Raw genomic sequence first — 27,887 nt, 5'->3', positions numbered from 1 at the left:
CTGTAAACCATGTAGGATTCCTTGCCTCATTGAGATATTCTTTTCAGGGCCTTTGCTTTTGATAGAGCTACAAAACGATGCCACTGGTTCTCTTTCACCAGCATGACAGATGGAGTGAGGAAGAAGCAAGACCATGCATTTGATCTATACGAAAAGAAAGGTACCTGAATTATTCCCCAAACACAGTGCTACAGAGAAGGGAGTCAGCAAGTAACCTTTATGACTGTGTGTGTTGCCTGGGGAAAGGATGGTTTGTGCATTCGAGAAGTTGATGTGTTGTGCCTTCAAACTCTCTGTTTACAAGATGCCCTTTGTCTTTGCTGAGATACACAGCATAGTGATGGATTGTACATTTAACAGCTTCAATTATGTGACCTATGGTATTTATGAAGCATATTATGTGCTGGATTGCACTGCTGCTTACTTGACTACTTAAGGGCCTGATCCAGTGGGTTTGGTGCTGCTCCTGCTTAGGTCACTGATGTCATTGTGAGTTGAGAGTGCTCAGCATGTGTTTTTGGTAAATGAAACATTTCAATTACCTTTTCAATAGCGTTTTTTATAGTGTTTAGGATTAAGAATTTTGAAAAAAGGCACTTTTTTTTGGAAAAGCTAAAATGTATTACATGACATCATCATTTTTAGCTTTTGCACAAAAAGGTGCATGGCTTTCTGAGAAAAAAACAAAACAAAACAAAACACCTTTCTGCCTCTCCCATCCCCCTCAAAAAAGGCCACTTTTCAACAAAAATCCTTTTCATTCAAAATATGTCAGCCTGCTCTAATTTTCAACAAGTAAACAAGACATTCCACTAGATTCTTAGTTTTTCCTGTTTTCTTCCAACAGACTACATTAGAAACTGTATCATTGGTAAAGGTGCAAACTACAAGGGAACCATATCTGTTACAAAAAGTGGCATCCAGTGTCAGGCATGGAATTCAATGATACCCCACGAGCACAGGTAAGCATAGCCTGAACATAAGAAGAGCAGATTCTCTTGGAGCTCTGCTGATATTCTGTACATTAAAGTTAAAGAACATAGAGTGCAAAAATGTGTTGGTTTATTTTTAATTTTAGAAATGACTCTACTCCTCTTCCAGAACTTCAGGCATTTCACCTTTCATTCTCTGAAATCACTAACTCATAAATACTAGGCATTTTCTAATTACCAACCTGTATTTAAAATGAAGGATTTTGGGAACAGCAGGTAGGACCAGATTCTCCATTCAGTTATACCATTGAGTAACTGAGTAGCTCCATTGAATTCTGTAACCTACTTAAGGCCTAATTCATATCCCAGATCAAATAATTAAAGAAGTCTGAGTATCCACAAATTTTCTCTGCCCTTGACACAAAACAGCCACATTTTCTTTTGCCAGGTCCCCCAAGTTCATTATCTTTTATAGATACAAATTTTTAATATTGAGATTACTTTAAAGAACCATAAATGCCCCAAAATATCATGATAGTGTATATTTCAGAAACAGGGGTGGCGGGGGCAACAGAGTGCATCTCTGTGCTACTGTCTGCTGCTGGGTGGATGGTAATGCTGGGTGGAGGGATCTGGGGTGTGTTTCTGGAAGGAAATTGCTACTTGGGGTTGGGTGGAGGCAAGTGTGCTGAAGTGAAGATCTTTGGTGGAGGATGCTGCTTCTGGAATGTACTGAGTGAAAGCATGGTGTGTGATGTTGAGAGTAGGGTTTCTAACCTGTACCATGCTTACCTTTAATCAACACCTTCCTTCAAAGCTATGTCCAGCCAGATGAGTGCTATGGTCCGAGCAACTGGCTCCACAACAGTTTTAAGTGGTGTCTTGGTTGGGGACAGTGAGGAGAGGACAAATGATGGGAGGTGAACAGAGGGTAGGAGCAAGAAAATTCATTAGGGCTGGTCAGGAGGAGGATAGGGCAGTCCTGTTCCTTTCTGCTGTTGGCCCTAGCATCCAAATCCAATCAATCTGTCTAACCAATTAGGCTATTTCTTTTTTAAATGGAGGTTAACCACACTGGTGTCATAATATCAACCCTGAGAACCACCAAAGTATATATTATTTTAAAGTCAGTGTATCATTATGTCTACATCTATCTATACAGGGTATGGATGTGATGATCTATTAAATATCCCTTCTAGAGATTAGAGATCTATAAGTTGATATTAAAGATCCAAGAGCCAAGTTCTGTCCTCATATACCCTGAAAAGTGACATTACTCCCGATTTACATTAGTGAACAGTAATTGAGAGCAGAATTTGTCCCTTAAATTTGCAGTGTGCTCTAAGATTCTGCAAAGCCCATCTTTTCACTTTTCCCTGAGGCCCCAGGGATAGTTTTAAGAATATAGGGTGGCAGTTTTGGAGGTGTTAGTTTATCAGTTTTGGGTGCTTACAGTTGTTATCTCTATAGTTTGTTTAGTTCATGTTACAACTCTTGTGGATTGTAAGCTTTGTTAAAGCACCTGGGATAGATATTTGAAATCAATAAATAAATGACTTCCCATTCATTTCCAGACTATCATTACCACTCTGTCTTTTTAAGTACGGTTTAGAAACAAACCTCATTCATGAGAGAGTTTCTTAGAGGAAGCTGGCCTTAAAAGCAGTGTTACATGCAGTTTGTAGATGATTTGAGACTACTGGATATCATTTTGAGAACTAGTCATAATAAATACATGCAGAATTGTTTTGGTTTATTCTTTTCTTTCAGATTTAGGATTATTTATATAATCTATAAAATTAAATAATAACATAGCAATTGGAGAATGATACAGTAGCTATGGGACTTGAGTTTAGGGCCTGATTCTGAAAGGAACTGAGAATTCTTAGCTCACACAGCAACTGAGACTTCATTACTCAGTACCTTTCAGAATCATTCTCAGATACTACTTTCTTAGGAGTCAATGGCAAAACTCCCATTGACTTCAGTGGGAGTAGGATACAGCAGTTTGGTTTGCTGTAAATGTATCTGGTAAATATGTTTAGCAGTTTTATTTTTGCAATGTAATAATGAATTTGGATGTCCACTAATCTAAGAAGTATGCTATGAAGCTGACTTACTCCCGCCTTGTGCAATATATTTTATTTTAAAAGGTCACTTGATAAACAAAGTGGTCGCATGTTAGTTTTGTTTCTCAACATCAGAAAATTTGATTTCATCACTGGAGGCTTGAGTGAGATGGGAAGAAAACAAACAGTGATGTGTTGGGAATTTATTAGCATGTAGGGTGGGAGTTCTTAGATCAGTTTTGTCACAACATCTGGTTATCACAAGGTGGCATTTGTGGGGCCGGGAGGAAAGAAAATCCCTTTCCCATACTCACGGAAAGAAATGAACTTTACTAATTTTGCATAAGCTTTTCCTCAAAACTTGTACTTACTCCAGACTTTGAAAGGTTGCACTTTGATGTTAAAATGATGATGCTATTGTTATTGTTGTATATTCCAGTTGTGCCTAGAGGCCCCAGCCAAACCTGGGGTACCATTTTTCTAGGCACTACACAAATACAGAGTAAGAGACATTTCTTGCTCTGAAGCGATTACAAATGAAATAGACAAAGCAGGTTCAAAGGGATATAGGAGAAAACTGAACAGAGTGATAGTTTGCAATCTTTTTGTTTGTTCCACAATGGCTTCATCAGTGGCTGAAACTGCTTCTTTAGCTACTCCTGCTGGCTTGAATTTCTGGCTTGCACCCTGAAGATTCTTTTATTGCTGAGTTCACGTGACTTGGGGAGAGGTGGGATTGCATGGGTCCTTGTGCACCCAGGGAAGGAGTCTCTTCTGCACAGTTCTGGATCTGAAGAGGGGTAGCCCTGGCTTGTTCTCATCTTTCCCTCTTCCCATCATGGTGCAGTATTACTTGCTGGAGCTGCTTGTGCATCTTTTGCCAGAGTCTCTACATAATGCTACACCGTACGAACGATTTCAGAAATGGTTTTCTTCCTGACAGCATATCTAGGGTAATTTGGATTGACCGTTTCTGGGCTTTTGTAATGGTTATTGTTTTTGAGCTGAGAGACTCTCTGATGGTAAAATAAAATGAAGTACTCTAACATGCAATGACACAAGATTTAACACATACATGAGATGTAATTCCCCATCAAAAAAGTTTGCTTAGGGTTGTCTTTATCTTGCTTTTCACTGCAGCATGTAGCTGCATGTACCCTACCCAGCACCACAAGTGCAGACAAGGCCTGAGATATTTTGAGAGAGTTGTATGATGAGAATGCAGAGGGGGGGCGAAAAAAGAGCAAATATGCAATGGGTAGCAGTAAAGTGAGGAAAAGCATTCTCTCAAAGGACCAAGAACAGGAAAAACTCCCATTAAATAACGCTACCACATTGTGCTGATTGCAATCAGGATGTGAGCAAGGAGTGTTTTCCACTTTAATTAACTAAAGTAAAAAAAATGACACAAACCACGTTTTTGTGGGATGGAGGAGGGGAGGGATTTTGCCTTTGTTTTTCTTTTGTTCATTCATACCATGCAATTAGTCAAGTTGGGCAGCAGCTCTAAGCTGTTCTTATGCTGCTTGTATAAATTGAATCAGTTCTGCTGTATGAGTGCAACAACTGGTTAATTCAGTTTAAGAGTAAAATGCAAGTGTACAGTCTTTTCTAAATTGAGGATTTGCCCTGATAACAGCCATTGCACTACTGTAACCCACAGCATAGACAAGCCTTTAGAGCAGCTATTACCTCTGGAGAATTTACCCCAGTTTCAAGCAGGGGTAAGCTATACTAGTGGAAATAGTATCTTTTCCTGTCTACACTGGGAGTTTCACTAGTTCTGCTACACCAATGGCTGTAATTAGGGCAAATCCCTAGTCTAGACAAGTCCTAAAATACAGACTGAAGTACTCACTCCAGAGGACTCATCACTAAATACAGGGTATATATTTTTTACTTTACTGCAATCCTGACTCCCTATGGAAATGATCTAAAATTCTACCGACTACAATGAGCTGTGAATCACATCTTATGCTTTGTTTCTCTCTCTCTCTCTCTCTCTCTCTCTCTATGAAGCTTTTTTACTCTGAGGGTGTGTAGAAAAATGTATTAACTTTTTAAAAATATGAGTGATTATAGTGCTGTGAATTGTGTACATGTGATAGGTATGTGTGGATCTTGAAAGATGTGTTGGATCTTGAAAGGTGTGTTGTGGGAGGTGTTGATCACTCACTTTGGATTGGTAAGTCCTGGTCCATAGGGAGATTGCTTCTGATGATGAGTGTGGTCAGGTTGAAGAGGTTGTTTGAAGAAGAGGGGGTTTGGGAAAAATTTCTTTCAGGATGTGGTTCCCATCAAGTATGGGTAGTAATTGTTTGATACCCCATGTAAGTTCTAGTGTGGGTCGGGGTAGGTCAGTGGTTTGCTTTTTTTCCCCCCTGTATTGAAGTGTTTGTGTGACCTATTACGTGAGGTGATCTACTTCTCTAAGAGTGTCCTTGTTTGGTGAAGGTGATTTTAAGAGTGTTAAGGTGTGTATCCCAGGCTTTCTTCTTGGAGCATATTTTGTGGTATCTGATTACCTGACTGTAGATAACATTTCTTGGTGTTTCTGGGTGGTTACTGGATCTTTGGAGGTAATGATCAGTGAGTTTCTTGTATAAAGTTTTCTGTAGGTTTCCATTGTTGAAGCTGATAGGGGTATTCAGGAAGTTTGATGCTGGTATGGGAGTGTTCTAGAGAGAGTTTGAAGGATGAGTGGTGGTTGGTGAAGTTTGTGGTGAAAATCGCTGAGGGAATTTAGGTCATCTGTTCAGACGATGAAAATATCATCCATATATCTCGGGTATATTGTTGATTTTCGTGGTGCATTTTTTCTGAAATTCTTCCTCGAGGTGACCTATGAAGAAGTTGGCATATTGGGGAGCCATCCTAATCCCCATCGCTGTTCCCATGGTTTGGACGAAGGCTTTGTTGAATGTAAAGTTCTTAAGGGTGAGAATGAAATGGATGAGTTTGATGATGTATTTTGGGTGGATAGCTGAGTGTTGTCCGTTGTCATGCAGATATCTGAGGCAGGCAGAGATGCCATCATGGTGAGGGATATTGGTGGATAGGGAGGTAAAATACATGGTGGCAAGTATGTTGTTCTGAGGGAGATTGTTAATGTTATGGAGTTTCTAGAGGAAGTCACTTGCCCTTTGTGTGGTAAGTGGTTTGAGGAAGATTTCTGAGAGTCCTCATATTTCTTCAGTAAGCAGTTTGTGGACAGATATGATGGGTGTGCCTGGTTTCCCTAGTTTGTGTATTTTGGGAAGCATGTAGAAGTTCCCTGGAATAGGTTCATGGGGGTGGAGGATATAGAGTTCCTCTTGGAGTTTTCTGGGAAAGGATTTGATATTATCCTTAACTTTTTTTGTGGTGTGGGGTCACCTTTCAATTCTTTATAGTAGGATGGAGAGATGTCATTTGGCCTTGTTGATGTCCTCATCCACCATGAGTACTATGAGGGAATTCACTTGGTCTGTTGTTTTGATCACTGTAATGTGGTTTGATTTCTGGGCCTATATAGCTGACCTCTTAGTGATGGAGAGATTGTGATGGATACGATGTTTCTGAATTTGTCTTTTTTTCTTCCCCTTCCTCCCCCCTCCCGTGCCCCCAAAGCCATCAGTGTAATGGCCAAGTGTCTGGTTTCATCCACTGGTTGGTGTCCAGTCAGATAATTCTTTTTCTTACGATTGTCGGTGGGGACATGGTAGTTGTGGGTGATGTCTACTTTGTTGTGAAATAATTCTTTGGGATAGAGTCAGTGAAAGAATTCTTCTATTTCTCCACATATTAGTATGATATCAGTTTCTATGGCCGGGCAGAAGTTCAGTCCCTTAGAGAGTACAGATAATTTAGCTCTGGCGAGGGTAGTCTTGATAGGTTGATGATCTTGGGGTGTTGTGTAGTGTCCATGTGGTGGGTCCTGGTGCCAGGGTTTATCCTGGAGGTGAAGTTCTGTGGATTGTGCAGTTGTTGTAGATGGTTCCACTTAAGTTTTTGTGCTGCATGGCTGTCATTAAGGTTTTTTTTTTTTTTGATAGTTCTCATTTTTCCCTTCCATTGTATGGGAGCATGTGATGATTTCTTGCTTGAGATAGTCACTTCTGGAGTATGTGAGGTGCAGGAGATAGCTCCCCAGGTTTTCTAAAATCCTTTTACACAGCTGTTCAGCATATATAGAGATGCATGTGGTGGTCAGAGGATTACAGATGGAGAGTGCTATGGGGATGTTGTTGTTTTTTTTTTCTTGCATTTGCTCAGGAAGTAGATATTGCTGTTAAGTTTGGGTTCCAACTTCTTCATGTTGTGGAATTTACATGTCAGATGGCAAAATATATCTTCCATTGTTGTTTGCAGTGTTGTTGTAGTAGCCATGTGGTCACAGGATATGAGAGGCAAAGTGGGTAAGATAATATCTTAAATATTTTACTAAGTTTAGTCATTGCAAATGATGTTCCAAAACTGTGCAGGAGCATGATGCTAATTTCTACTTGGTCTTCTTATGCAGCATCAAAATGTTATAGATTACATAGCAGGGTGGCCAAACTTACTGACCCGCCCCCCCCCCCCCCCTGAGACTCCTTTACCCACTGGGCAGAATCCCAGTGCAGAATCCCAGCCCAACCACCCTGGTGCAGAGCAGAAGCTCTGAGCTCCCTTCTGTAGTCTGTTAGGTGGAGAATGGGGGGGAGGGGCTAAGAGGCTCCACGAGCCTCACTTAAACTGTAAAAGAGCTGCATGCGGTTCATGAGCCACGGTTTGGCCACCCCTGTTATATAGGAAAAGGATGGAAACAAATTCCAGAATGCAATACCTGGGTATGGTTACGCCAGGTGTAAGGGATAATGGAGTTGTTTTATATTTATATCTATATATCTAACTGCATAGGCTTGTACCTAATTTTGCAGGCATAACATGTAAGAAGACCCAGCCCTAGAGAGTTTATAGTCTGGGGTAGTAGTTGTCATACTGTGGTTTCCATACCATAAATGCATATTACAACAGAAAAGCAGAGTAGAACAGAGTACAGTTCTCCCATCTATCCATAAAGAAAGGTAATCCACCTGGACTGAGAACACACTATCTAAGGAACAGTTTCAGCTACCTTTTCTCAGGTTGTGTAGCACAAGTTGCCCCACTGGAATAGATCTATCTATGTCTATATGTACTGAACACAATAGAAATGTAGCGGATTAGATTACCATTAAATGACCCTATTTATGTGATAAACTTAATTTCATTACTTTAACACTGCATCTGTTTGACAAGCACATTTAATATAGCAGACCCTGGGGTGAAATCAGTGGACCTAGTTGCTGAGTATAACGTTACTCAATATGACTAAAGATGGCCAAATCTGGCTTTGGTCTTGTCATATGTTAAAATGAGAAACTGTCTATAGTTTAAGGTAGAGATACATGGGTGTTTGTGTGTGCACATGTAACGTGGTGGGAAAAGGAAGCAAGAGTTTGATAAGCCGTAACTGTTCATGAATATAGGAAGATTCACAATGAAATTTGCATGCTCTTATACTGTAATGATTGTCATTTTAAAACTAGCTTTTTGCCTTCGAGCTATCGGGGTAAAGACCTGCAGGAAAACTACTGTCGGAATCCCCGAGGGGAAGAAGGAGGCCCGTGGTGTTTTACAAGCAATCCAGAGATACGCCATGAAGTCTGTGACATTCCTCTCTGTTCAGAAGGTAACATGACACAATTGATACCATAAAAAAGTCTCTTCTGCCCTGGAAGCAAGTGTGTAATTCTCATCAGTTATTAGTGGGAATTTTATATGGATTTGAACAAGGAATAGATCAATTCTGACTTATTTAACAAGAGATGTTTGAGTAATGATGTGTTTATCACACAAATTAGATCATTTGAACAGCTCTCTAGTTCACTACAGATCAGCTAACAATTTCTGTTGTGTTCAGTACATTATGAAAACACCCACTGCAGATCTGTAGTTAATGCTGAGTTGAATTTTGCACTTTATATATAGCTAGATAATGGATTTGAGGATCAATGCTGAAATTTTTTTTGTTTCACCTTCCAGATGACACTTATGTGAGAATCTGTAAGGAACATTGATCAATGTGATTGCTGTAGAGCATTTTCATTGTGTGCTTGCCATCACCTGACATTTATAAATAAGAACATAATAATGGTTATATTGGGTCAGACTAGTAGTTCATCCAAATCATCATCCTGTCTTCTGAGAGTGGCGTGTGCCAGATGCTTCAGAAGGAATCAACAGAACAGGGCAATTTCAATCCCTTGTTGTCCAGTCTCAGCTTCCGGCAGCTAGAGGTGGAGTCACACCTGAGCATCTGGTTGCATTCCTGACCATCTTGGCCATTGAGGGACTTATCATCCATGAGCTTATTTAATTCTTTTTTGAAAGCAGTTACACTTCTGGCCTTCACAACATCCCCAGGCAATGAGTTCCACAGCCTGACTTTGTGTTGTATGAAGAAGTACATCCTTTTGTTTATTTTAAACCTGCTGCCCATTAACTTCATTGGGTGACTCCTACTTCTTGTGGTATGTGAATGGTAAATAACAGTTCCCTATTCACTTTCCCCACACTATACGTGATTTTATAGTCCTCTGTCACATCCCCCATTAGTCGTCTCTCTTTTCTAAGATGAACAGTCCCAGTCTTTTTAATCTCTCCTCATATGGAAGCTCATAGCAAATTTGTGGAGATTTTTATAGCATTAAATCCCATGCCTTCAGCACTTCACAAGGAATGTACACTGACCTGCTTCTCTGAATACAGGAGGAACCAAAGGCAATAGGGCCTTGTGCTTAGGGTCTAACTGATCACCATATTTGGGGTCAGGAAGGAATTTTCCCCTGGATCATATTGGCAGAGACCTTGGGTGTTTTTTTTTTTTTGGTTTGGTTTTTTTTGCCTTCCTCTGCAGCATGGGGCTGAGTCACTTGCAGATTTAAAATAGTGTAAATGGTGGATTTTCTGTAACATGAACTCTTTAAATCATTATTTGAGGACTTCAGTAGCTCATCCAGAGGTTATGGGTCTATTACAGGAGAAGGTGGGTGAGGTTCTGTAGCCTCCAATGTGCAGGACATCAGACTAGATGATCATGGTGGTCCCTTCTGGCCTGAAAGTCTATGAGTTTATGAATCTATGAGGAGTAGTTTCTTAGCTTACGGGCCCAGGCATCTTTTTAGCCAGCATTCCTGATTCAGACCCTTCCTGAGTTTCTTTTAGGGTCACAATGTGTTTACAGGTTTCAGCTTCGGTCTCTCTTTCTTTCTCCCTAGTTATGTGATCTGCCCCCACACACTTACCCAAAACATACTCAGTGGAAACCACTCCACCCACACAACCCAAAACTCCGGGATGAGTTCACATAACCCTTTTGCCTTAAGGGTGATTGTGATTAATTTATCCTTATAGTTATCCTGATAGGTCAGTGCATTCACACCTATTAATCTCAATGAGGTTTTAACTCTATCCATAACAAGGTTTTATCATAAGTAGTGTGTGTTTGTGTAAATATATATATTGATATAATTGACACACAAACAAATATCACTTACTTAATCAACAATAACATTTCCTGTTTGGTGTGTGCCTCATCAAAGCTTAGATCTAGATTATGGTTTAGCACTCAAACTAATCTCTATAAAGGGCCAAAAAAAGATGGCTGGGTATGTAAATGCCTCAAATACTTCCATCCAAAGTAATTTGAGCTTGGACTAACCTGGCATCAAATCTAAGATCTGATTAGATCTTACAAAGTGCCCACAGTGAGACATTATTCTGAAGGGCATTTCTCACACTTGTGTGAAATTGATGATCTAGGAAGTATTGTTTTTATAATGTTAATTCTCTGTGCAGGCCAGCTTGAGTTTATGACAACAATTTCTTTCTGCTAGCATTATGAGCTACTAGCGTGTTATTTTTTGTTTTCAGTTGAATGCATGACCTGCAATGGAGAAAGTTACAGAGGCCCAATGGATCACACAGAATCAGGCAAGGAGTGCCAGCGCTGGGACCTTCAGAGACCACACAGGCACAAATTCAGACCAGAGAGGTAAAATACTTGTTTGGTGTTATCTTTTTAAAATTACACACACACTGGTATTCACTAGGCCTAACCTCAGCTGGTGTAAATCAGCATATCTCCATAAACGTTAGTGGAGCTATGTAAATGTACATGGTCTGAGGAGATGTCCCATAGTGTATTTGTTGTATGCCAGTATACAAAGAGAATGAAATCACGCTAGAGAAAAACCCTAACATAATAACAACAAAATAAATAATAATAGGTACTAGTAACAGTAATACTTTAAGCCTACCAAAAATCTCAAAGCTCTTTAAAACATTGATGAATTTAGCCTTCCAACATTAATAATTTACAATATATTAGTTTACTTCAATAATAAATAGTCACTATATAGATTGTTTTCTTCCTTAGCTAGACTCTATGTAATTATCAGTCTTAATTATCCAGTTTACGTTGCATAAAGTTTTTTTTAAAAAAAATCAGCACCGATTTTCAGTCTGGAAAAGCAATTGTGCATGGCTAAGTTCAGCATTTTATGATCGCAGATTTATGTTTTGGACAATGATTTGATGAGATATAGATGTAATGCCAAAAAAGTGAGTCAAAAAACGCATTAAAGAACTGCAGACAAGAAAGGTTTTATCCTAGTGGGTAAAATTCACCAAAGTGCAGACAGCCATCTGCAACATTTAAACTCCTTCTGGATGGGCTATGTGGGTGGGTTCAGGCCACACATAAAGGCCTTTTCACCCTTACTGCATTAGGGAGGGGAGAACCCTGCATGGGCTCATATTGGAACAAGATTTTCTGAATTTTTTAATTTTTATCTCCGTACTTCACAATAAACCTATTTATAAAATAGGTAAAATAATGCTAAATGTCACAATAATGTTGGGATTAATTCATGTCTGAAAATATCTGAGATCTTCCACTGACTATGTCCATATAAACTACCAAGTGTTAATAATGAAAGGTGTTTATGCTTTAAAAATAAGGTACTGGTAGCTTTAGACAGTTGTCCTACTAAAGTCATAGGATCTGTGCTACTGAGATTAATATGAAGTCCTTTTCCTCTTCAGTTTAGATGAAGTGCTATATACAGAACAGGGGTCATTCCTGCTCCCATTAGAAGGATTATTTTGTGGTTGAAGTACAGGACTGGGAGTGAAGAGATCGGTGTCCTGTTCTGGGCTCTGTAACAGACTTCCTACGTGGCCCTGGACAAGTCACTAAACCTCTTTGTGTCTCAGTTTCCTCGTCTATAAAACAGTGATCCTGTACTGAACCTGTGTAACGCATTTCAGTAGAAACAGGAATTGCACATTTTTTTAGAATGTGTCTCTGGCATGGAATTTCATGGTGGGGGGGAAATATTAGTTTAGAAATCTTAGTTTATTGTATATTAGATTACACACATCAGTGATTTTTATGACTTATTGCACTGTTGACACTGGGTTTCTCAGAAGAAATGACAGGCTAGATTCACAAAGGAATTTAGGCGTGGTGATGCTAAGTGTCACCGTGACTAACTTTTAGGCACCTAGAAAATCACTGGGATTAGCAAAACCTGAGTCAGGTCCCTAGGTCTGAAGTAAATGACCTATTAAATAGAGTTATCTTTGGAGAGTGCTGTATTATTTAGTGGTAATTTGAATTGTTTGGAACCCAGGAAGAACTAGTACTGATGGTCAGCATTAAACTACTGACATTAATGGGGTCATTAATTGTAAAGAAAGTGAGAGACGTAGAACTGCTAACCCTTTCAATGGCTCTCAAATCTACCTCCTGTAGTGCAGTGCTCAAAGCTCAAGGTAACTCCATCTCACAAACTATCCTTTTTTGCCACCTCAGGGTCCTTACTAGCTTTTTCCCTTTTAGAAGTTTTCTAAGCATACGATAAAGATGCCTCTCTAATTAAATGCATCCAAAGCTAGCAGGAAAATGTCTGAGGCCTGCTCTACACTACAGTTAGATAAGGAAGCCTACATCGACCTAACTCTGTAAGCGTCTATACTAAATGTAGTCTCACAGATGTAACTTGCCCACTACACTGATGTAATAACTCCACCTCCACAAGAGGCATAGCACTTACGTTGATGTAATTAGGTCGACACAGAGTCAGTGTAGACTCTGTGTTGCTTACATCAACTGTTGCTACCTTTCAGAAGCCATCCCACGGTACCCCGCACTCACTGTTAAATTGGTGCACGCACACCTGGTGGGGATGCATACAGCCGACACAAGGAGCGTGACATGCAAAGGCAATTTAATTACTGCAGTGGATGTATGTCAACGTAACTTAGGTCGACTTAATTTTGTAGTGTAGACTTGCCCTAAGGGTGAAATCCTGGCCTCATTGATGTCCATGTGAATTTTGCCATTGACTTCGATAAAGCCAGGATTTCCTTCTAGGGCTTGGATCCTTCATTGTGCTCTTCTCAGATACACTGTTGCATTGGCATGGAATCCCACTGAAGTTAATGTGACTTGGTGTTGGGGAAGCAGTCCCTCTGTATGAAGCACAATGCAGGACTGGGGCTTATATCTGTGTATAGTAGAGAAATTCTGAGATGTGCTAGTGCAGTTTAAAGTCTATCAGTCTTTTCATTATAACCCCCTGATTTATATGTCCAGTGTGGAAATGCTCTTTATACAACAACTTGACCTACAAGATTGTAGCCCTTGACGTATTTATTGTAGAACAAAAAGTTGAACTATTCTATGTATAATAAAAGCTTTAGCCCCCAACACAAAACCCCTGCTTTTTTTTTTAAATTAGTGTGACAAATCAGAGGGCCAAATTAATCACTGGTGTAATTTAATTTACATCAGTAGGCTTATGTCAGGGATGCATTCGGGATGTAAATTTCAACATGAGAAAATAAATAAGGATCATCCCCTGGTGTTAATTTTGGTCTGTTTGAAAAAGATATGTAATATTCAGAACATCGATAGCTAATTCTCTTTAAGTCTAGAAGAGGATCTGCCTCTGACAGGCAGTGTCTTGTTGCTTTCTTACTCATTGAAGTCAAGGTTCCTACTGCCGCTTCACGGGGAGAATGTGGAAAAACAAAACTACCTACCTCTGAGAAATCACTAAGGAGGTATAGTAGGGGGATCAGAAAGCTCTCAGTAACCCTGAGAATCCTCCTCTGCTCCAAGCAGCAGACTTTGGCCTTGGGTATGTTAGAGGGAGAGAGACCTGGAGATCAGACCAACTACTACAATGCCCTTACATAACTCTCAGCAACCTGAATATGAGGTTGAGTGGGCCAACTTGCAGTTCCATCATCTAGTTTATCCCTGCCAGTTGTATCCCTTCCCTCACAGGTAGCCACTAACTGGTCTTCTGCTGTGTGGACTGAAAATAGCTGCTAGCTGACTGCCAGGGACATAGAAAGGAGCAAGCAGGTCTGAGAACACTGTAGGCAAAATCCGTCATCGAGTAGAACCTCCCCCACCCACTCTCTCAGCAAGTGAGCAAATGAGGGAGATAAACTGGAACTCTTCTGTTCCTCCAGGGAAGAGGAAGTCAAAAAGAGCTTCTTTCCCTGTTGCCCCTCCCCACTCACGATACTCAGACTAGCTTTGCACCATAACACCCTCCTGCAACCCAGGTCATCTGTAGTCCATACAGGCAGGAGGTCCCTAAGAATCCAGTTACACTCGGGGTATAATGGATGTTGAAGATACAGTCAGTGCATAGTTCTGGGCATATTCCTGTTTATCTACCTATCTCAGCTTGATGATGAGCATGCTGGCCCTTTACGAGGACCTTTAGGGGAAATGGGTCTGATGATCTTACCTCCCTGCCCTATCCCCATCCCAGGGACTGATCTGTTGTGGGGGGTTAGAGGAAGGTCCTTGAAGGTATCAGGGTCGTTTTAAATTTCACCTCCTCACCCAGTTTAAAACTTAGTAATCGTCTTGAAGCAGTAATGAGTATTGTGGAGCACAGCTGTTACTGCTTATAAAAAGCTCTCATGCTGCCGTAGCCTTGTCTGCTCCCCCATTCTGCAGCATTCAATGACAATAACGATTGAACCCTCTTTCAATTCTTTCCTTTCCCTACCTTTCAAAGCCTGATGTAGCAGAGGGAGTGTGATTTGTCCCAAGGAAGGCAGGATTGAGCTCCAGATGTACAAATAGACCTTGGGATGAGTGTATGGTGGATAGAGAACCCCCGTCAGTACATCTTTGTAAATCACATGTTCTTCTGCCCATGAGAAGCACATCTGCTTGCAGTTGCGGAAGGTCTCAGGTTCATAGGTAGTTAACATTTTTGTCCCCTTAAATAAGTTTTCACATTTATCCCCTGGGCAAGGCACCTTTTTGTTCTCTCTAAAACATGCTGCAAAAAAATCCCGAACCAAAACTGCAAAAACAAAGCATTTTGTATTTATTAGTAATAAATACATTTTACTTTATCTCCACATTTGGAAGTTTCTGGCTGCTTGTATCACCATTTAGGTAAAGTAAAGTCCCCTTAATTTGTTCTCCCACTTTTCTGTTTAATAGTGGTGGGACGAACATGGAAACAATTAAAATAACACAACCGTTTCAAACCTTGACAAGATAAAGGGAGAAGGAAGTTTTTAAATATTTTTTGCAATACTGGAAATGAGGGCATGACCTAGAACAAGCTGTGTTACCAAAATGGAACTATCATTAGTAACAAAGCAATTGAAAATAGCTTCCAGTTTGAACCAAGGGCTATTGCACTAGAGAACCTGTTTTCTTAATGAGTCTGGCATGCCAGGCAGTGTTTATATAATCTACACTTAATTGGGTTGTTTGAAAAAAATGTGAGGCTTGTGTGTCTGTCAACTGATGGCCATGCTCTAGAGTGGAGTGAAGCAATTAGCTGAGTTACCCCATCTGGTGTCCTGCATGTTACTACAGCTGTGAGTCTCCCCCTCCAGGGGCCTGATTCTGCTGAGTGCTTCTTAGGAGGTTTCACCCTCACTTCCCTCTATGGGAGTAGAGGGCATTCCTCAACCCCACACGATTAGGTCCCAAGCCAGCAGGCGCTATACTAAATTTGTCTCAGCTGGAATTGGTTCTTTACATGTCTTGTACACGCCTGTATAGCATTGCCAGCCAGAGGACTTTTCTTGACACATTTGTTGGTGTGGTTTGCAGATATCCTGACAAGGGCTTTGATGATAATTACTGCCGCAATCCTGATGGCAAGCCGAGACCATGGTGCTACACTCTTGACCCTGACACCCCCTGGGAGTTCTGTGCAATTAAAATGTGTGGTGAGTTAAAGGAAAAATTTATTGCTTCCTTTTCCTTTCCCAAAATTGGACTCGAATAGTCTCTTATAAGTGGGTTGGCAATATAGCTGTTTTTGTCCATGCATTGTGTTTTTGCTCCATTTTAAAATATAGTAAGAAAAGAACAGTGCTTACATTCTCATCAACAGTCTGCATAAGACATAAACAGCAGTGCGTTATTTAGCACTTTACCATTTATAGCAAAACAGTGAGAGTCCTGTGGCACCTTAAAGACTAACACATTCATTTGGGCAGAAGCTTTCGTGGGCAGAAACCCACTTCATCAGATGCACGAAACATGTTTTCTGCCCACGAAAGCTTATGCCCAAATAAATGTGTTAATCTTTAAGGTGTCACAAGACTCTCTCTGTTTTGCTAAAAACAGACTAACACGGCTACCCCTCTGGAATTTATCACTTTAAGTTATTCTATTCTATTCTATTCTATTCTATTCTATTCTATAATTATATAATATATATTCTATTACACAAACACAGACTGCACTGAGACCTTCTTCCTTGTAAACTCCACTGTGTGGTTTATTTATAGTGTTTTAATCCTTCCACCAATGCAGACTTTTACACTCCGTATCTTAATTTTTTAACTCCTTCTGCAAAATGGGGGAGGGCGGTAAGATGTATCTAATCAGACCTCCCCCCCCACACCCCGGTCAGGCTCACCTAGCCTTCTATTTCTCTCCTTCTCTTTTTCCCCTTGAGCATGACTTCATATGCTCTTTTGTACAGCTTCCCTGTTAATGGGTTACCTGGCTCACTGACTCACCAGCCTCAATCTGGCCTGGTAGTCAGGTACACCTCTGTCTGATTAGGCCTTCTCCAGGTGAACGTAACTAACACTAATAGTGCCTAAAGTGCTGGCTAAAATGCTAGCGCTCATCACTTGATCATATACCTCCTCCCCTTTTCTGGCAGAAAGATATTTTTCCCCTCACTCTCCCTTGTCCCTCTTTTCCCTCACAGTTTGTCTTGGATCCTATTATAGGGCCCAGGCCTGTCTACGGGGGACAAGGGAGGCAATTGTCCAGGGGCCCGGCAATTTAAAAGAGCCCGGGCAGATGGGGGGATAGATATGTATCCTTCTCTCCTCCACGCCCCTTCTTCCCCAGAAGCCCCAACCGCTCATTCTCTCCATCCCTCCCCTGAGACAAGCTTATTTATTACGTGCCATGAAGGTTTCCGGGTGGCTGAGGAAGTGGTATCTACTACTCAGTTTCTCGGGTTCATCAGTAATCATCCAGGGGAGTCCAAGAGACCTGGGAAGGGAAGTAGCAGATATTGCCTCCTTAGCTACCCTGGAACCATAATGAATAAGTAAAAACATCTGACAGAAGTCCTCTTGGACCTCAGCCATCCCTTTCTAGGGGGGGCATTGACAGTTCTGTCCCAAGGCCTGGAATTGTTGTCAGTGGGCCTGATAGGGCCCACCCCCTTCTTCACCTACAAAAATCACATTTGGTGGGTAAAGTTGTCCCCATAATTCTGTCTCTGCCCACAGGTTATCACATGAAGGGCAGACTGTTGGGCTATGCTCACAATGAAACCAAAGTTAAAAGAATATTAAGGTTGCACAATCAAGCACATTAGGAAATGGCAAAATTAAGGTTACCTACACAATCTTAATTCAGCCCCCTTGTGTGTATGCATTAAGATACAGTCTTCAATTACACAATCACATACAACACATAAACAGGACTCCTGCCTCATTCAGTGTACAGGATGGACAGTGCTCATAGCAATAGCTGAATGAGCTATTGAATATTTTTATCCTTGTTCAATAGGTGATCCACGGCTTGCATACTGAATGCTATGAACCCCCTGAAGATGGAATTATTCATTTCCTTATGGCATTTTTGTATTGTACTCATCACTATAGATTCCGAGTGCTTCATAAACAGGAATAAATTTATTTTCATAACATCCTTGTGAAATAAGAGGGTGGCAGTATCCCCTATTTTACAGATGGGAATCTGAGGCACAAAGAGATTTAGATGAAAAGTGTCTACTAATTCTGAATGCCAGTTTGAGCTGATTTTTCAGTGTGCTTAGTATTAAATAGCATTTTATATGTTCCAAGCACAGCTCCCACTGACTTGTATTGCAGTCGTGAGTGCTCAGCACTTCTACAAATTGGTATCTCAAGTTGGGCACCCAGATAATAGGAACACACAGTTAGTGGCCACCTGTGAAAAGTGACTTGCCTTGCATCACAGGAACTCTGTGGCAGACACAGGGATAGAATAAAGTCTCCGGGGCAGGATTAAACTTCCTAAACCAATCCTTTCTGTTCCTGCAATCCCTGCCTCCTTCATTATACACCTTTCAACTTCATCAGCAAATGAAGTAGGGATCCTGTGGACAACACTCTTTTTCATTACACAGCCCTGATGTATCCCCAGAGCAGGTCCATCCTGTGCATTTTATGAGACTGGGGTCCTTTGGAAAAAAAATAGAATGCAGTCACATAAATAAAGGCTGCGCCATAGTGGACATGCACCAGGGCTGAATTAATGTCACACAGGGAACTTTAATTTTGGCATTTCCTAATTTTTGAGTGCTGGACTTTGCTACCTTAATGTCCTTTTAACCTAGGTTTTTTTCTGTGTAAGGATATATGTACTTATGTCTTGAGAGTTCTTTATGTGCACTGCTATTCTTCAGTGAGCTTGTGGCTTTAGTAAAGTTTCACAGTTATAAATGACATCAAATTTGGCATAGTTAGTTGTAAACGCCAACTGGGGCTTTTAAAAACCTACACCATCTGAACCTTTATCCAAAACGGAAGCTGAATTTATTTATTTGTGGATTTAAAAAAAGTTAAATGAACCTTTATGATTGTTTACTTTTATTTTCCTAGTCCTCTGCATGTTTTGGTTTTGACTTAGACCAGAAACAGCAATAGAGGAGGAAAAAACCATTCTTGTGGTATTTTCAACTAACCCAAAATGAGAGAGAACTGGAAATCTTATGAAAAATACGTTCTTCCAATTTCCTAGCCCTTCAATGACTAAAGTATGGATAAACCTCTAGGGCCATATTCTGCCTTGCACCCTTGTGTAGCATCCATGAGTCTGCACACTGTGTAAGAGCAGAATTTATATTCTTAACTTTTGGGTACTTATCCAAATTAAACTTCTCAGTGTTTTGAAGTTTTCCCATAAATGCTTCTGAACAGTCCACAGTCACTTACACTGGTTGGGTGCCACTGTAACCTTTTTTGGTATAAGTCACTTCTCATTTACTCTGTATTTATGGTGGGGTAGTTCTGTTGACTTCAGTGATGTTACTTCTGATTTATTCCTTGCTGTAGACCTCAGTTTGAGCCTAATTCTGCTTTCACTTGTATCAGTGAAAATCTAGAATAATTTCATTAAAGTCGGGAATTACACCATTGTAAAACTGGTGTTAAGGAGAGGAAAAATTGCTATGCTGTATGATGTCTGTAAAGGGGTTGTCCAGAGCAGTGGTAACTTAAAAGTGACCCTGCTGCCTTATGTGATCAAGAATAGTGGGTTCAGAAATCAATACACCAGTTAATGTGTGACCCGGGAGCTGACAGATCTCTCCTGTGAACTTAAGCACCTTCTTGTATATATTGGTATCTGGACATTTTGCGACCTAAGCATATGACTTTGGCTGCTAGGAACAACTAGCTGGGGCCTAGTTTTTTGTCTCAAATATAAAACAGTTAGGTCTATACCCGTAAGATAAAGATTGTGAAGAGCAATTTACTTTTTTATTTCTTTCATCTTTATTTTTTAGTGCTTCCCACAACTACTTTCAATATTTCTGTCTCTTTGTAACATATTCATATACTTTTTTCTGGTAGTGGAGATTTTATTACTAATAATATGTGGCTAAGTAATAATTTTACAAAAGCAACTTTTATAAATGTTTATCCTTTGGCATTTCCCAAGTTCATGTGTCAGTGCTCTGAAGATTCACATCTGGCTTTGGTGGTCACGTAAGCTTACAATCAATGTAACTCTGAACATTCATAGTCTGATCCAATTTTTTTTATGGACATATGTTAGGGATCTTTTCCAAACTGTAGTAACGGCTCCTCCTCTCCCAACGGTCAAGATTATGTTAGAGTCTTGAATAAATGCAATCCCAGTACCAGCCCTTCTAAAAATAAATGGCCTATACTAATGATCCCAAGCACTTTGGTCTTGATATTGTGGTAAAGTTGGGCTCTCTGTATTGGGTACACAGTCTTCTTTTGATCTTCATCTGACATCAGTGGGAGTTCCACACTTAACAACATTTTCATTATAGTAAACTGTAGTGTTCTGAACCATTAGTGTAGTGTTCTGTGTAAGAGTGAATATGTAACAGATGCATGCATAAAACAAAAAAGTTCCTTCATTCTATTTCACATTACTAATCAGACAATAGCAATGATGTTTCTATCAATCAGCGTTTTAATCGGTATTTTCAGCAGAAAAAACTCCACTTTTTTAAATCTTCAAAATCTGAATATAACTTGGGTAAATATGAGTTTTTTCCATTAACTGATGATGGATGTTCTAATGCAGTGGTTTTCAAACTGAGGTATGTATACCCCTAGGGGTATGTGAGCTTTCATCTAAAGTATGTGAGAAAAATCCTGTTATGGTGGATAATGCATCTTATTTATAAAGATTTGGCAATCTAACCAACATTTAATCTCCTTTCAATTAAAACTGCAGCTGCATTTGTGTACGTTTCCATTCTACTGTGTGTCTCGGAATCAGAGGTTTTCAAACTGTGGGAGCGCCCCTCTCAGGGGGCCAAGAGAAACATTTGTGGGAGAGTTTTTTCAAAATGTTTTGAGCTGAGCCCTCCCCTTTAAGTTAAAACTTTTGGTTGTGCCACCTCTACCCAGACAGACTGGGTGACCTGCTGAGGCGAGTCAGGGGGTGGAGGTGGCACTCCCTCCCTGAGCCCCACCACGGGGTTGGCACTGCTTGGTGTTGCTGCTCACCCACCTCAAACGTTCCTCTGTGCCCATCCTAAAGGGGCATGCCCCACAGTTTGAAAACCTTTAGAAGCTGTTGCTAAATGGAAGGCAGAAATCTGGGAGGAGCACTTGACCCCACATGCCCTTCCCCAACTTGCCACTGCCTATCTCAGATGGGGGTACATGGTAGACTACATTATTTGGAAAGGGGTACACAGTCTAAAATGTTTGAAAACCTCTGTTTTAGTGCTTTGGACACTAGCCTAGATCTTGGAAGTCCTGGGTTCAATTTCCTGCTCAATCAGAGACTTCCTGTGTGCACTTGGGCAAGTCACTTAGTCTCTCAGTGCCTCAGTTCCCCATCAGTAAAAGGGAAGTGCTATTATTCCCAACCTCACAGGGATGTTGTGAGCATAAATACATTAACATTTTGGAGGTGCTCAGATACTAGGGTATTTGGGCTATATAAGTACTAATGATGAAACCTCATAAATTAAAAGAAACCTAAACTGTTAATCTGAAATTGATGTTACTATTATTACTACTCTTTATTGGCCCAGTTCTTACTGTGTGTTAGAGCATCTTTGCACAAAACTGCCTTAAAGGTGGCTTACCTGGCTACCATGTGATTCCTCAGCATAGGTGAATTCTTGTCGTAAAGTCATCTTTGTCTGCCCCTGTCACACCGAGCTGCACTGAGTACTCCGCTCAGCAGCAGCTCAGGATTTGGTACATAGCATGCATTAGTGTATATGACACTTTGCAAAACACAATAAATCCTTTCTCTGCACCAAGGAGTTTGCAGTTTAATTCAGAAATATGGTATTTGAGACAACAGTTCGCATGCAAGAAAGCAACATTTTAGGTGAGGAAATCAGTGTAGGGATGACTTCATAAATACATGTATGTTTATAGAAGGGTTTGAAGGGGCAGAAGAAGGGGACTTGGTGCATCAGAACCTGAAGTCTCTTCCAAGCACAGAAAACGATATAAAAATGAAGGCATAAAGCCAAAAGTGTGAGAAGGAGATAATGGAAGCAAATAGGATGAGAGATGGAATCAAACTGCAAAAGTTGGATCTGGATTGACATACTGAGCACATGAGCTCAAGTTGTTCACATATGTGGATGTGGTTTCGGCTTGCGCCAATTTCTAGTTAGAAGAGAAGATACAAAAAAGCATTAAAAGAGCCAAAATAGGTGTAGGAAGAAATGAGAGCAGAGATGGAAGCAGGGACAGGGATTGTGAAGAGGAGATAAGGACAAACAATTTGGGATTAATGGGACAGGAGAGTGGATGCCCATTATAATAATCAGAGGCTGTGGGATGAACACGGTAGCATGGCTAGAATGACAGAGAAAGAGAATATAGTTAGTTGGACTACAGGGGGAAGTGAGAGGAGACATTTGTTGGGAGCCCAGAGAGGAGGAGGCTGCAGATGTCAATCAATGTCAGAAGTATTGAAAACATAGATCAGAGTAGGATTATTGTAGAAGGGATAGAGAAAAAGGATGATATTTAGAGATATTAAAGAGGAATAGGTAACAAGACTCAGTGAGTGCCTGGATGTGTTGGGAGAAGGCAAAAGAGGAGTCAGAAATAATAAGTTTGAAAGTGTCGGTCAAAGGGACGATGGTGCTGTTGTCAACAGTGATTGGGAGGATAGAGAAATGGACCGCCTCTATTTTTGCCAACTAAATCTTTAGAAGCAGAGATTCCCTTGCTGATTTGAATGTTGAGCTGTTACTTAGGGCTTGTCTATACAGGGAGTTAAAATGAATTAACTAAAGCTGTGAAATTAATGTGCATAAGTTAAAACCCGCATGTGGATACTCTTATTCAGAAGTAAAGGTTGTTATAGTTTAATCCTCCTAAGCAACAATGCACCAAGGACCAAGATTACTTCTGAATGAGAACATCCACCCAGGTGTTTAATGCACTTAAATTTATGCTTCAGATCTTCATTTCTCTTGACTTTCCTGATTGTCCCCATGTAGGTAAGCCTTTAGAGTTTCTTGCTAAAACAAACTACACAAATAAAGAAAATGCAGTTAAAGCTTAATATTTACTTAACATAAAAATGTTTATAGACGTGTCAGTGGGAAGAGACTGATGTTTAATATTTGATATAGCGTTATCGCCAAATTAATTTTACAATGAGGCATAATAGAATGTTGATACAGTGTTCACTGTGTGTAACTATGTATTATTTCTATCTCTTTATAAAGACTCCATCTCTCTACTTCTAGCATACATTTCATATTTAAAAGTAATCTAGAGCTGAGACTGAGGGTCAAAAATTTGGATCCAGATCCAGATTTTGAGCACACTCAATTTAAAGGGTGTTGGGATTCAGGGCTTTTCAGTCCATTATAGAGCTGGGGACAAATCTGAAATTTGTATCTGGATCCAGACCAAGCTAATTGTGGGTGTTCAGATTCAGGCTGTAGCATGTGCCAGGATATGTCCCTCTGTGTTTTGCTTTGCATTCAACTGTAATTTCTTCCTTAATTATGCAATGTAGATTAAAATTGGTGCAACATAGTTCTTCCACACCAATGCTATAAAGCAAGTATTTTTTCACTGATGTACTGTATATCATAATAACATTATCAAGCACACAGATGGGGTTGAAGAGCCAATGTTCAAACATAGGGAAGGAAAGTGACTCAAACTGTGGTATAACCTAGAATTTTAAATTCAATAATAATTCAGTGCATGAGTGAAGGGTCCCTTGGGGCAGTTTATTGTGCATTAGGAGCATCTATTCAACAGATCACCCCAGCTTCTTATTGAACTTTGTAGCATTACACAGTTCACATTTTATTATGACTGAGTTGTTTTAGAATAGTTCCTCTGATGTATTAAGCACACATTTGCTTGTTTTTAAAAATTAGGGACAAATTCTTCCCTCACTTACACCCTAGTAATCCTGTTGACTCGAATGAGGGTGTCATTGAGAGCAGAATTTGGCCCTGTGGATTCTTTGCGAACTATCTTCATTTTCCACCTAATTCTTCTTCAGTAAACACAGCTACTGTTACCATTAAATGAAATTTCCACCTTCATTAATATAGGATTTCCCCAAATGCCAGCTTGGAGTGAAATCCTGGCCCCATGGAAGTCAATGGGAGCTTTGCCATTGACTTCCATGGGCCCAGGATTTCAGCCTTGGTTTCTAAGAATAATGATGGGATTGGAAGTTTCTTCTGTACTGTTATCTTTATTGTGGAATTCTCCAGGGGGAAAAAAACAAACAAATGGTTGTGTTGATGGCTCTTTTCTCCACCCAGCATCATTGTGTGGGGTAGGATGAAGAAGATGATCCTCAATTTGGCATTTAAAGTTCCTGATTGTGCACATGTCCTTTCTCTCAAAATTCCATTTGGGTATTTGTCTTTTCTGCACAAGGGCTTCCTTAATAAGTAGTTCATTTAAAGATATCAAAAGAGATCCAACCTTATGAAAAATGGATAGCTTTGGGTTGTTTTTTTTGTTTTTTGTTTTTTTTTTTGCATTTGGGGTATGATGGTGGAAGTGTAGAGGTGTGCAGAGCTGTGGAAGAATGTTACAGCTTTCTGAATTAATCAAAGTGATAAAATTTATGGGGATCTTTTAGATCCTTAAATTGTCAGAAATAGTTTCATTCAAGTAAAAAAAAAATAGATAAATGACACAGTTATGTTTGCTAATAATTACAAAACTTCATAAAGTGTTAATAATAAATAGCACTTTTTATAAAAATGTCAAAACATAACATAAAATCATACTCCTTTTGAAGTCGGTTCAGGCTATTTACTAGTTAAGACCCTGATCCTGCCAAACATTTAAGCACGAGTGCTTCTATGGAAATCAATTAGACTAGTTATGTGATTAAATTTAAACGTGCATAAATGGCTTGTTGGACCAGGACTAACGCCTGATCCTGAAAAGCAAACCATACAGGACTCTTTGCAGGAATGGGGCCTAATAGAGTTGGGTAGATGGGATAGTGTTTAAAAAAAAAAGGAAGAAGAAATAATCACTTAATTTTTGGCCATACTCATATCCCTTTTGTGTTTGTCTTTTGTGAATGTTTGTGGAAAATTTAATTTCAAAGTTGCAGCCTTGAGAATTTCCAGAAGCCATATTTTAAATTTGGAGTCTTAAGTATTGGTACCAACAGTGCCTTCTCATCCAGTCAGGGAACAGAAATGATATTATGTGACTTACCTGACCAATCAGAACTAAAGGACACAGCTCAATTTATGAATATCAAGTTCTAAATACACTCCTCAGTTTATGATCAATACCAGAATAATTGTTGAGGAATAAGATCATTAAAGTAGTTCAAAGAATGAAGAAATCTGAGGAAATTACAATCTTTTTGCAATTATTCTACATGAGAAAAAAGGATAAATTCACTGGATAAATTGTTCATTGTAAATAATTCATTCAGCTCTGCTAATTAATCCTCACAACAGCCCTATCATGATATTATATACATTGTAATGAGTGAAACTGAGATGCAGAGAGATTGAGACTTGCCCAAAGCCACACATTTTATGAGTGGTAGAAATGGGGCTATTAGAGGTTCTTAGTTTTATGATCAATCTATCAGACCATGTTTCCTCTAAATTATGGTGGAGCCATTGTGATACCACAGTTTAGTTTGCATTCTGTTTGGAACTTAAAGCAGTTTGTTGCATAGGAAAAATACAGTGGATAAAATGTTGTGCTGCGGCTCTACACTGCAAACAGAGTTATGACTGCTGCACAAGTAGATGTGCCTGAGCTAGCTTTAATCTAGCTATCCTGAATAACAATAACAGTGAAGCCATGGCAGCGCTGGAGGCAGCATGGACTGCCTGGACACTGGGTATATATTTGAGCGGCTAACTCCTACTCCTACAAGTTCACTACTATTCAGTAACAACAGATTAGCCACTCAGTTACATACCCAGGGTCCCAGGTGGTTTTGCACAGCACCTCTTCTGGTATTTCCCCACCGTAATCAGAGCAGTGACTGCAGCGCATGTAGACAAGCCTGTGCAGTCCCCACTCTGACTGCAGTATGGACATACCCTTAAATGAACAGCACAGAACTTGGAATCCAAGGAGTGAGGCTTTAAGCCACATTTATTCCATTCCAGTCTTGCACTCCTTAGATGACTAGGGTGGCCCCACCATAACTTACATAGCATGGGGAGCCTGTGAGTTGCGAAAGCATTCCTAGGCTGCCCTGTGTTTTTGCAGAGCTGTTCTGAATCTCTGCAACGCTTTGTGCTGCAGCCCTGCCTCCACCATGCCACTCCCATACCCAGTCTCATCTTTAGCAAACCCCCTATACACCAGGAGTTGTGAAGGGGTCATTGGTTAGCAGCCTTATGGATATCTTCCATGGAGCCTTCACCAGGGGAATCCAGCTCTTGTCAGACATGGTGCTCATATGGGCCCCTTTATGTTCCCTGGCCCTTTTGTGTGAAGTCAAGTGCCAGAGGAAGGGTGAGATACCCAGTATCTCAGCATCACATTTTCGGCACATAAACTTTACCTAAAGTTTGAATTGTTTGAGGATTTTGAACAAAACTGGCTAATTAGATTCTGAGTTATAACTAATTACATCCTGGAAAAAATATTTCTGAGTCTCATTGTTTTTCTAGTCCATCTAGCTTAAAAACTACAAATGGTTGGAAGTCAAAAGTTTGTCCATAGTGAAAGTTTGGGGGAATTTTCAGGGGTTACTTAATTATTTTGTAAACGAACAAAAAGAATGAAAAAAAAAAAAGTCCATCATAACAGAATTCTAATGCTCCCTTAGGGAAAGAGGAACAAAATTTATGACCATCAGGATCTTCTGTGAAATAGTAGCTGCTGGTTTGCTGAAGACCAGGAGATCTATGAGACTGCTTAGCCAGTTCATTCGCAAAGCTGCTTAACAGTTAGGTTCAGGAGCTCTTGGCCTTCATGAGTGAAGGGAACCATGTTTGTCCAACTGTTTGGCAAGGTCAGTTGAGGATCTCTTGAGCCTCCACTTCCACAAACATCAATGAGAGTAATTTTCCAGAGCCGTGCAGGAAGGGTAGTATAGGGAACATCTTGGTCTGTGTGTGTTTCGGGTGGACTTTGGAGAAAGGTGTGCTGCCTTGTGTCCATGGTGGGGCAGAGTCGAGGTTGTTGAAAGTTCTTTGTCATGTTTTGTGCTGGTTCTAGAGCTCAGCTAGTTGGAGGAGTAGAATTTATATACTGTGAGCTATTTTAGCTTTTCGTTTTCCTTGCTTTTGTGGTTTTTGGCGTTATCTACATGAGTTTCAGAATCCATTTAACTATTTAAATTAAGGATGTGACTTTTTTTTAACTGAAATGGCTAAATCAGGAAAAGCGTAGTGTGGATGCAGTTATACCAGTATACATTTACAGGAATAAGTTATACTGGTTGAAGCACATTTATACAATATAACTGTGTCCACATGCTTTAACTCTTATGTTATGGTTAAAATGGTACAATTTTTTGTATGTGGACAATCCCTTTGTATTAGGTATATTTTGTATAAAGCAACCTTAACTCTCACACACAATGTTGTGGTTTTGTGTACTAATATTAAGAAGTTCTGTTTTATCATGAAAGTTATTCTTT

The 27,887-nt window shown here is 40.0% G+C and overlaps 1 protein-coding gene across 1 annotated transcript in view; it reads left to right on the top strand.

Moving 5' to 3' along the window:
• Nucleotides 1–27,887, top strand: part of HGF (hepatocyte growth factor) — a 74,807-nt gene that overhangs the window by 13,409 nt on the left and 33,511 nt on the right. The window contains exons 3-7 of the mRNA XM_067564545.1: nt 48–160; nt 848–962; nt 8,554–8,696; nt 10,940–11,060; nt 16,176–16,294. Of these exons, the coding sequence (XP_067420646.1) occupies nt 48–160; nt 848–962; nt 8,554–8,696; nt 10,940–11,060; nt 16,176–16,294 (611 nt within the window). The remainder of the gene's footprint in view (nt 1–47; nt 161–847; nt 963–8,553; nt 8,697–10,939; nt 11,061–16,175; nt 16,295–27,887) is intronic.

Source organism: Emydura macquarii, unplaced genomic scaffold (assembly GCF_026122565.2).
Source record: "Emydura macquarii macquarii isolate MOO-44397 ecotype Brisbane River unplaced genomic scaffold, CSIRO-AGI_Emac_v2 contig_2636, whole genome shotgun sequence".
NCBI lineage: Eukaryota > Metazoa > Chordata > Testudines > Chelidae > Emydura > Emydura macquarii.
This window is presented reverse-complemented; position numbering and strand designations above follow the sequence as displayed.